General features: G+C 35.2%; 1 protein-coding gene across 2 annotated transcripts in view; it reads right to left on the bottom strand.

Moving 5' to 3' along the window:
• Window positions 1–12,305, bottom strand: part of Serinc (serine incorporator TMS1) — a 73,345-nt gene that overhangs the window by 19,295 nt on the left and 41,745 nt on the right. The window contains exon 8 of one of the 2 annotated variants that reach the window (XM_081769499.1): window positions 6,075–6,113. The exons of the other annotated variant lie outside the window; for it this stretch is intronic. Within the exon in view, the coding sequence (XP_081625625.1) occupies window positions 6,075–6,113 (39 nt within the window). The remainder of the gene's footprint in view (window positions 1–6,074; window positions 6,114–12,305) is intronic. 2 annotated transcript variants of the gene reach the window in all.

The raw sequence follows: 12,305 nt of genomic DNA, 5'->3' as shown, positions 1-12,305 counted from the left end.
AATGCTAAGTTTCATTAAAATCGGGTAAATTTTATTTAATTATCGGTAATTGACAGGCAGAAACAAATACATGTCGAATCGAATAGCAGGAAGTTCAATTCAATTGTAACTGCGAAAACAACACAGAAATATTGACGTTTTGTAGAAATTTACCACCTCCAAATCCTTACAGATCAAAGTGACTTTCTTGTCAACCGGCTACAAATACGAGAGTTCGTATACATTAGCTATAAGTTACAGCCTTATAAGAACTACATGTGGAAATGTGTATCATAAAGGAACAATAATTGTTTATTGTGTTTGCTGCATGTAAGAGAATGGAAAAATATTTATATTTACTAGTACAAAAGTAGGAAGAAGGCAATATACTATTAAAGCCCCCTAATGACCTTTCTTAGTGTCCACTATTTTCGTTTATAACTTACGCTAAATTTTGGTAGTCGAGGATGCAACATTCTTCAAACTCTTTTAGGTAAAAGTAGGTTAAGAGTTTCGGTAATTTTAGGTAGTAATGGAGAGGGAAAAATTTCATCTCTACAGTAAATACCTTAATAGAACCTGATTTAAAATTAATCTCTTCACATTTCTGCCGATTTCTTTCTTTATTTTTTCTCTCCCTCTGTCCGCAAAATCAAATTCCAATGTTACTAGGTCTTATTCCAAGTTCCATTATTAAACTAATAATTGCCAATTAGTTTAATGACTAATTATGTTTACGAAACTAGTACTTTAGATACTATATAATTAATTAACATATTATTATTAAGATTTTCTTTACATGAGTGGTAATCTTTTTCCTTCTGCGCACTGGATATAAGTTCCTTACGCTCTTGCCTTTGATGCGAGCAGTCCCGAGTTCGATTCCCGGTAGGGGCACTCAGTCGAAAAAGTGTAAAAACCTTTTTCAGGCCAGTCATCCTGAATGAGTTTTTCCTGGGTTTTCCTCATTCATACCAAGCAAATGCCGAGATGGTATTTAACTTATAGATCCTAGGCAGCTTCCATCCTTCCCTTTCCGCGGATAGTGTGCTCGCCGAGGACGTCATTCCTCATACGTGACGGGCTAGAAAGCCATAGATGCCGAAAGCTCAGAAATCTAAAATAATGAATATAAGTTCATGGACAGTGTCCAAAAAAATATGGGACATTTTGAAATTGAAAATAAATAAAGATTATTAATCTCGAAACAAAGTGTATTCATAGAGATAAACAATACAGGCTATGCAACTAATCGTAAACATATTGTAAGGATCCCCACGTTCAGCGCAAGCACGTGCTACCACAACACGTGGAACTATTTATAAACAATACAAGCAGACAAGGAAGACACGAAACCAAGACAACGGAGCCCGAGGAACGAGCCACCAGGAGACCATCTATAAAAACGCAGCCTGAGGTGGGACCAACGATCAGTTTGACCGCTGATCAAATAACCAACATCCGTTCCTGAGGTCACTTTGGACTAGGGAATCCTAACTACAACCAAACCTCACGAAGCTGCTTTGGGCTGAAGAGGTTTTCCGCAAGACTCACCTAAAAAGGAAGGCCACCTTGTGAATGATCAACATTTTACAGTTAATTGCATATTCTGTACTATGAATACACTTGCCTCGAGGTTCATTGTCTTTTAATTTCAATTTCAAGATGCTCCATATCTTTCGGCACACTCTTTATAATAGGTATCTTTCTACTAACCATGGTAAAATACTTTACTTTGTTTTATTTATTTTTACAGATTGTGCCGGCGTAGGGGTTTGAGGAAATAGAAAGGTGACCAAGACAGTTCTGTCCTTTTTGTGGAAGTCTGTGTTCAATTGACCCTCACACCGTGAGTTGAATGTGAATGGAAATAAGACGAAGATCAGTTATTGGTGTGCGTACATACAAAATACTACCTGGTTGTGACAGTTCAGTTACATCATGAACTTGCGTAAGGACAGAGTGTACATGAGACTTCCACAGATCGTCGTAAAGGCGTGTATGCTGTACGAGTTCAAACTGGACTCAAACGCCGCTGCAGCGGGGCGGAAGATATGAGGTGAGGGTGTCGTGACTACGCGAACAGTGCAGCGGTGGTTTAACAAATTTAAGGACGGTGACGAAACACTTGAAGACGCACCACGTGCCGTAAGACCAACACATGTACAAAATGAAGATCTTCAGGCAGCAATTGAGGCGAACAGTAAACAGACATGTGAGGAACTGGGACTACAGTTCAGCGTGAGTGGAAAAACCATTCGGCAGCGCCCCCATCAACTGGGCAAGCACTACAAGTTGGGTCGATGGGTCCCACATGATTTAACTCCGGGCCAGAAGGCAACGCGAGCAGACACCTGTGTTTCTTTCCTGTCTCGTCTGAGGAAGAAGCCATTTCTGGACAGGGTGTTAACATGTGATGAGAAGTGGGTCCTGTATGAAACTCCACGGTGCCATCATCATTGGTGAGCATCCCACGAACCGGTTCCAAAACAGCTGAAACCAGCACTGCACCAGATCATCATCCTGTGTGTCTGGTGGACTGCTCGCGGCATCGTGCATCGGGAACTGCTACCAGCTGGTCAGAGCATCAAAGCAACTGTGTACTGTCAGCAGTTGAGCGTGTTCAAGAAAACCTCAAAACTCTGGAGCCAGCACTTCTGAATTGCAAAGGGGTCCTTTTGTTACAGGACAACGCTAAGTCCTACGTGGCTAGGATGACCCGGGATACCATTCTATGACTTGGATGGGAAACACTATTGCATCCGCCACACTACCCACACATTGCACCGTCTGATTATCACATTTTCCCTTCCTTGGACAATCATCTTAGAGGACGCCAGTTCAAATCCCTAGTAGAGGTGCAAAATACACTTCCTTCTTCGCTTCACGGCTCACCAAGTTTTACCGCGATGGAATCCATGGCCTTCCAGAACGTTTGGTAGAAGGTCGTCGATGCTGATGGGGACTATTTTTGATCTTCCAGGTACGTCTTAGGTGACATATCGATGTTCGAAGGTGGTGGTGAAAAAGCGACAGAACTTTCTTCGTTACCTTTACGTAACACCTACGACCTTAATGGTGAATGCTCATATATTGCAATCCTCGATAGAAACAAAGATGGGGGCAGTGGTGTATTACGAAAGGGCACGTGGAACGTCATGTTCAGAAATCCAGAGACAGATCATACATGTTTATGCCCCCAAGTAATGTCGATGCAAATGATATGGATCGCGCAGGACGGCCATGAATATTTAATAGTGAGAAAAAAAAAAAAAAAAAACTGAACAGCTAAGTGAATTTATTCAAATGAACCGGAGGTTGACTGTCGATAAAACTAAGTTAGTGTTGAACATGTACGAGCACATCCAATCACTCATCCGCTTTACAAGCGAAATTTTTGAAAGAGTTGTAATACGTGTTCGCTTATTTTTAATTCAAAGTATATACACTGAATTTCACACCAAGAGAAACCTTTCACTGGGCACCTTCTAAATAAAGTACACGAAAATTGAATATTGACAACATTTCCCTCCTTACGAGTGAAATTTTCGAAAACGCTGAAACACGTGTTTAATTGCTTTTAGTAAAAAGTTTATATCCAGTTTCACATCTATAATATAGGGCTTAGTGGAATACTCTATACTTATTTAAAAAAATAAAAATAAAAAATATTTTAAAAATGAAAAATTGAACCCACCTTTACACCAGCTTAGGGAACGTATTAAAAAAATGTTTCCTATCTTTTGGTTTCATGACAAAAGAAGGGGGTACAGTGATGATGTAGGTGCTCTCCCTGTTGCAAGGGGTTCTGGATTGATTCCAGGCTATGATGTGAGTCTGTGGTGGGCATTATTATGACCGTAAGTATTCTCGGATTCTCCATAGTCTCATTTCATGAATTCTTTCATGTCATTCACTCTCCTCTCCTTTAGTCTCAAAAGGCATAAACGTGAGATATTAAACTAGAAAGTTTAGAGTGTTGATGAGTGAATCAATTTTACTCTTTTAGTTAAGGGTATAACTATCATTGGAGATTATATCAGTTCTGCATTTTGTATTTAATTGGAAGTAAAAATACGTTATTTGTATAATGTCTATACTGGTCTTACTATTTCACAATTAGTTCAACACTGACATATACAAGCAATTTTAACATCCAAATCTAAATTTAATCCTTGATATTTAATTCATATAAGGGAAAGCGACTGGTTTACATACTAATACTATCAAAGAGAAAGCTATAAACACTCGCAATCTTTACTGTACGTAACAGAAAGAAAACAAGCACAAATGATGATTAGTGAGAAGCAAAGAATTAGCAAACTCAAACAAGTGAAATACAAGTAACATTCGCTGAGCCATAAATTCAATCCGTAATTACTGCCTGCTTAATTTATTAAACCTATACGTTCACACATATACAAAAGCACTATTTACTTTATTTCTCCCTAACTGCAAAACTTGTAGGGGACATTTATGGCAAGTTTTCTTGCGCTTATCCATCTTACAAACATTGAATACGAAACTGTAAATAATCTTTTTAAATTTGTTACAGAAGCTTATACAACGTACTACTTTTTTTCCCTCCAAGTATGAATTTTTTGGGGCACGCAGTCATAATAGTAGAGCGCTCATCTCGGCCAGGAGTCCCTGGTTTAATTTCCTGCCACGTGAGTCTGTGGTTGACAATATCGTGTCTCTTGGTTTTCTCGGAATTCTCACGCTTCCTCGTACCCTGTCATTTCTCAATTGTTTTAGTCACCCAATCTCATTAATAATCCATCTCTTTAGCCTAAAAGGCATAATCGTAGCCTAAAGGGCATAATCGCAAGGCATAGAACTAGAAATTGCATTTAATTAAATTTCCAAGTATGAATTTCAGCATTAGTGGATAGAAATATGTATTGGATTATTTATTTGCTACCTCACTTCAATCGACACCTGTTGTTGACCTTGGAAAATTGACAACAGACAAAGAAAAAGAATATGAAAACACCTATGTTAAGTTTAATGCTGGAGGATAACTATCACTTCGGTTTCTTTTTCTACTCGAGTAGTTTTCTGTATATTAGGGAAATGTTGTACCTCCCTACTTATGATAGAGGCACACTAATACGATCCAAACCGTACATCGAAAGAAATGGTGGTTTCAAGAGCTTACAAAACCTCATAGCTATCACTTGAAGTTTGATCATTGTAACAAATATGGTTACTCATAGTATGTACATTATCTTGCGCATGAGAAATTAAAGAAAAATGCTTACGTTTGCTTAACTAGGGAGAATACTAAAAATGTGATTACGTAATACTTGAACAACTCTACCTAATGGAAGAAAGTAAATTAGTATATAACACGTCTTTTCATTTTAAGCACTTTAAATATTCTCGTAATTTGGTAGCATCCTGGATTTTTATTTTTGAAATACGACAACCCTAATCCCAGCTCGCACCAAGTGGAGTTTGTGGTGGACAAACACTGTGTTCGTTGGTCTTCTTGGAGTTCTCCCATTTCTTCCCACTTTATTCATTCCACTATTGCATTCTTTTCTCATCATCATCGTCTCCTTTAGCCTAGCTGACATAAGTGTGAGATGCAAAACTGAAAAATTTCATTTTCTTTCTGGTCTAGATTGTGTGCACACATGACTGATTGACGTATTATTATTTTTTCTCGTTTTAACTTTTCTTTCTTCTTTTCTATCACAATGATTCACTGACATTCGAAAATGGTTCGTTACGCCATATTTATACTTTGTATTTGAGAACACCTTACGATAACCATCCAACTACCTAATGTTGTGTCTTTATATTACTACTGTCTTGTTCGTAGTAAATAGAAGTTTTACGCAATATATTTAAAGATAAAACAAATAGCTATATTAAATAAGCTCTATTTACAATGCATCATATGCTGTCCCATCTCAATACTACAAACTACCAAGCGTTCCACATTAAACAAATATTAAGTACATGCATTTCCACACACAGACTAGCACTCCAGTCTCTCTCACACATTTATTCAATCACGCATAGGTATAAAGCAAACTACGCATAGGTATAAAGCAAACTACGCAAAGCAATGGTTAATATCATACCTTCATTATCAACCAATGGTGGATCCTGATTGTTCCTAGCTAAAGAGATATAGAGAAAGCACGGTCATATATCAGATGCATTCAATGAACAGTAAATACATACAGTTTAATAACTTGAATTTCAAATGTATATTCGTTTTTCCAACTCTGTAATACTGTCAACGAATAAGTTGGATTCAGTAGTTTTCTCTATTACGATTTGTATGAAAATAATTTTAACAACGTGCTAACAGAGGAAACAAAATATTCCCAGACTTGATACTTAAAAGTCACAATTGAGTTTGTCATTGCTCCTATCACCAGTCGAAACTTCTGAATAATAATAGTAAATAATAATAATAACTGATAGGTCATTTCCATTTTCTTCAAATTTGAAAGATTAATATTTTGTTCAGATCTCTTATTTGTACTACCAATTACACTGGTATTCTTTTTTAAAACTTTTTTTCTTTTTGATTTTATTTCGTTACTTTTCTTTCCGTTTGTCATTTGTTTATGTATCTAAGTACCAATGCTCAGAAAAATGTTTATAATTTAAACGTAATTACAATTACAGTCAATGATGCACAGATTACAACAATGAACTAGTTTTAACTTAAAAACGAAAAGAAGAAAGGAATGGTTGAATATTGTGAGCTGGATTTGGAACAAGAACTTCCAGAAGCAATAAGTACTATTAAATCTTCTATGTTCGACTAGTACGGCTCAATACTAGAGCTAAGAGGAAACCTATAATTAAGGAAAGTACAAAAGTACAATCTGTTCATTCTTGTTATATTGCGTGTCAGCTGTGATACGTAATTAAATGTGAATTTTTCTTGAACTTACCATTCGTGAATTTCTTTCAACGAAGTTTCGAACTTACATAGGATTCGTCTTCGGGGTTTTGAAGAAATAAAGGAGTAAAATAAATTAAAAAGAAGAACTGCACGGACTAGTTCCAGTGTAGGCAATTTCACAAAAGTAAATTCCTTCGGGTATTCGTTTATGGTAATGCAGTGTTTCGGAATGTAGGAAGTGTATTACCAACTCAAAATCTCGCAACTCTGAAGCATAAAAGACTATGAAGACGAAGTGTTTGGAGGAATTTACTTTCGTGAAATTACCTACACGTGGGACGGATCCATGCAACTTTCCCTTTTAGTTTCCTTTCTACCTTTACTCCTTCAAGAACCTAGACAAGTCTCATGTAGGTTCGAAATACTGATGATGTTTGCAGTAAAACATATATGGTACGTGCATGGAAGATTCTATAGTTATATTCTCTTCAATCTGTAATAAATATTTAAAGCGAACTATCCCAATGAAAGCAATTTGGAATTTCTCCAGATCAAATATGATAACAGACATTTTTCCCTCTCCAAACGAGAAGTCAACACCAACGAGAAGCATAGAAGGTGGTTCCAGTTTACAATAAAATTACAGAAATATGTTTCGAGTATTATACTGATGGATTTCGACAATTCTAATCGTTACAACACCTAATGATTTCAACATTTAAAACGCAAATATTACAAAACGTGCTTCAATGACACGTCCAGCTTCTTTTGTACCTGCCGTAGTGGATACGTGAAGACACGAGTTAAACCACTGTAACCCAGAAGTAAATAAGATTATTGTGGACTGAATAACTTACGTATCTTGCATGAGAAACTGCCAGCAGTGTCTTAGAAAAAGATCCTAATCCGCAAATCCTATATGGTCAATAAAAAGAAATCCCAGAAAATGTATACACTAAAATAATTTTCTAATTCTCTCCCTGTGATCATAAAAAAGCAAGCATTTTCCACTGCAGTACAAATGTCTCTCACTACTTTTCTTTAAAGAACTCGAATCTTATTAGATATTGATAAACGTCAACAGGAGCAGCGATAGCACTCGTAGAAAGACAATGCAGGAAGTTATTAAGTAATGAAGACAATGCGGGAAGAAAATAAATTACACATTTAAAATAAGAACTGGAAAACCACGATGTAAGAAGTTTTTGAATGTCAATATACATTTGAAAATATTATCATTTAAAGCCAAAACAAAAACTGGATACATTTATATGAGATTTTCACTGTCGAGCAATAAATGAGTAAAGTATTGTAATCGTGAAAATACCAAATTCAAGATTTCAACAGATTCACAGGATCGTAACTTCAATATGTCGATAAAATAGTTCACTTTTATGCAGAGACATACACACCATTCCTTTCAATGTATCGAGCTAAATTTTAGTCTGCAAGTTTTTATAGGATTCCTTAGGCTAAGGATTATTTTACAGCTACACACAAAAATATCGTAGCTTTTCGTAAATAAATATTTCATGACAACCAAGTATGGTGCTATTAGTTTATTTTGACATTTAGATGTTGCTATTAGTTTGCTTGCGGGAATATTTGAGTAGAACACTGTTTTAACAATTTTGTTTATATTTCATAAATAACTAATTTATTAACAACTCTGTATAAAGAATTTGCGTAAATCGGTTGATAAATGGATATCGGCTTAAACTGAACGTGGTTTAAGGACGATAATATCCTACCTCGGTATTCCTCAATCATTTTTCAAGTGAGGACCATTTTATTAGTAACGATGTTCTACGATCCGTTCTACTCTTGACCCCATTGAAAGCATATTTATTTATTTTATGTTTTGAGCATATACCAGTATGCTTATAACTTTAAAACAATACTAATTAAAATTTCCTTAAGTTTGTATTGGTACTAAAGGAAGAAAATACGTATTAATTCTTTTTCCTAAAAATAAAATTTTAAAAAAATGCTATCAAGGACTTCTATAACTCATTTATCTAAGCTACTAGAATTTCTGTATCTTTACCTTATTAAATTGTATAAAAATATACTGGTTTGCGATTCTCAACTACAGTGTGTAATACGCAATTTATTTTCTTTGACCAATGCTCTATGTAAGAGCTGGCTTCGAGAACCACAGGTTGAGAAACTCTTGTCTCAGCTGATTCCAGAAACATTTTACATACATGAAGACGATATTCCAATAGAATGCTTACTATATATGTGGGCAGCGTAGTGCGTACCACAGAATCCACGGTTAAAAAAACATCTCTTCTGGAGAGGATTCTATTGCAACTTACATTACTCAAGGCGGAAGGCAGCACTTTTACCAAAAGCAAGATATTTATGCTTAATATGGCATACAAGCGAAATGCCTAAAGATTAAAAACAATCAGTAATAGTGTCTGTATTCGACAAAACGGAAAACGAACTGCAATAATTATCGAGGAAAATATATTCCAATACGCTATTAATTCTTATCCAACACCCTTGTAGTATAGTTAATCCTATATACGTTACCCTGATTTTTTATTCTATTTCTCTCCCCTCCCTATCTGATGAAGAATATAGCAGTTTTGTGGTATGCACTACACGTAAGTAATTTGTTTAATCTGTATAAGCTAATTGTAATACGTGTTCATTGACATAGACACTGGATTGATCAAGTACATCACAACTTGAAGTACAGTCCACCTGCTCTGAAAGTGTTAGCACCGACCTCATGATTGAAAATGTGGTTGGTCTGGAGACGGATTGAGTGGAGCTTAGCAAACCGACACGATAAGCGTTAGATTTGATTCAAGTTCCGACCCAGACGCACATTTTGAGTCTGGATTTCAGAGCACAAACATTCTTTTAAATGGAAAAAAATCCAGAAAGAAGAGTGGATTCTTCGCAATTCTTTTTCAAACAGAATTACATAAAATTAAATTAAAATGGGGAGAAGAACTTAGGTCTGTATCTTTTAATTAATACCTGTATTGTAAGCTGATTCAACTTCTAAGGCTTGTTATGTTTCACTATTCTTTTGCCTTAGGAAAGTGCATGAGGGGGGCAATTTTTAGAAGAATTACTCATAACGTGGCACATCCGTTGTTTCTTTTCTTTATTTACAACTAAACGGATACTGCTATAGACTGCTACATCGTGTAAAAACTGAAATTAGCCCTACTAATGCTAGTGATAAATCTCTTGCGTGACGCTTTTAGATTCATTGGTCACATAACAAATACTTGCTTTACATAACTGGGATGTTACATAATAATGAAGTAGATCGATTACACACAACAGTACTGACCCACAAACCATTATTTTATAACTAATAAAAAAAATAAATAAATAAATAAATAAAAAACCTATTAAAATGATTTCTCAAAATTCTAGAAAATGAAATGTTTAAGTTTTACGTCCCACGGTTATGCCAGCTAGGCTAAAGGAAATGGTGATGGTAAGAAATGAACGAAATTGTGTAGGAAATGGGAGAACCCCGAGAAAACCCACTACACGTTGTATGTACACCATAAAGTTCACTTGGTGCGAGCTGGGGTCGAACCAAGGACTCCATGTACCAGAGGTGAACGCTCTACCACTACGCCACCGCGGACCCGTCTCAAAATTTTAGATTTCTGTGTCTGCTTTCCGCTGGTAAAGTCAATATCTCACAGCGAAGTCACTAATGGATGTTCAGCTGTATTTTACATTTCTCTTTTTATGCATGGTGATTTACGTATTAGAAATAATGAACTATTATTCTTTCAGTTTTGTCACTGTCTGAGAATGACAACCATTTTGGTTCAAGGATCTCTGTATTAGCGTAGTTCTGATTATAAGTCATAGAGGCAATTGCAAACGATGAGCTAAACCTTTTACTGCTATAGGAGGGAATACTGCAGTCATGGTAAACCGTATATTACAATATTATGCATGATATATAAGCTGATCATTGGAAGTAACCTATTATAATGTATTGTATTTATAAGTTTTAGTTACCCTGATTAACGGATTCTAGTCTGAAATTAGGTCACCTTCTCTTCAATTTATAGGTAAATTGTTAACAAAATGCAATATTTGGAAGTTACTGCAAAAACACTTATCTTTAAGCCACACTTGAACGTGAATGTAAAACATATATTTTTCTAAAATATTCCTACTCAAAATTAGGAATAATATCAAAAATAAATACCAACAAAATTATTTTATTTTATTTTAAACAATTCAAAAATCGCACAAAGAGCATTGTGAGAACTAAAGAATAAAAAAGTAAAACAAATTCCACGTTGTTTTGATGAGATTACTCCCTTTCTCGATTGGTAATTTGGAAGTCGTTCGGTGGAAATACCGAACGAAGAAAGTGAAAGATCTCATAGAATATAATCGAAAAAAATTAGTTTTCCTCTGAAATGTGTATTGTTAAATCTGAACGGCTCATCAAAAGTTGTATTGTATTGCATTACACTAATACACATAATAGCAAAATTTGTAGGATGCTTACACAAAACTATAGATATTTCTCAACGAAGAATAAAAGTAACAGAATACTAGTTTGATCTCCCAATACGTAAGTTACTACACAAAAATAAAATTAATAATGATCTTTAAAGTAATTAGTCTTGGACTACTTTATACGGGCTAACCTACTGTAGATTATTCAGAAGAAATAGACTACTGAAGAAAAATTCGATAATAATAGCGTAAATTAAACTACATACATGCATGTAAGATTACTATAGACATAGATGGGACTGCATATGTATAAATTCACTAATAAGCACTACATTTGACAGTTGACGGTTTAACCAATAATATGGTGTTTGAATTTTTATAACCGTTTAGAAGCCAAAGAGGATTAACTCCAATAGCAAAGGGATTGAGCTTAATTATTAAAAATTCAGCTTGAATGACAACTGCAACATGGCTTTGACCACTGGAGTTATGCATTTTGCTACTGAATACAATGTTCAGGCAAATATATTATTAACAATAAAAATAACCAAAATGAAGTTAATAACAGGATTTTGAACAGTTCATATGAACCGGTTCACGTTTTTTTTTTTTTTTTTTTTTTTTTTTTTATACTGAAGTTTTATTAATAAAGCAAAATGATACGACATTTAAATAGCGCCCCGTTTGTGAATAATATTTTTAAAGCAATAAAGAGTAATACAAAAGCGTATTGAATACAACGACTGTGCAAATACTATGATGCTTGTCAGAAGTAATGTTAAACAATACGAAGGTAACCTCTTCCCCACAAACATATATCTGTGATCAACACCTTGCATCTGGGTGCAGATTAAAGAAGGGAGCAGAGCAAAAAACTAAACAAAAACTAAAACACATAAAGAAGGCCAATAAAGCAATACAAGTGGAAACCGATGCTTTTATTTATTTGTATGAATATACCCAGAGAAATAATTTTGTATATGTAACT

The sequence above is a fragment of the Thermobia domestica genome, chromosome 8, assembly GCF_964235325.1.
Source record: "Thermobia domestica chromosome 8, izTheDome1.hap1.1, whole genome shotgun sequence".
NCBI classification, from domain to species: Eukaryota; Metazoa; Arthropoda; class Insecta; order Zygentoma; family Lepismatidae; genus Thermobia; species Thermobia domestica.
Note: the sequence above shows the minus strand (reverse complement) of the source record. Positions and strands in the feature narration are given on the sequence as shown.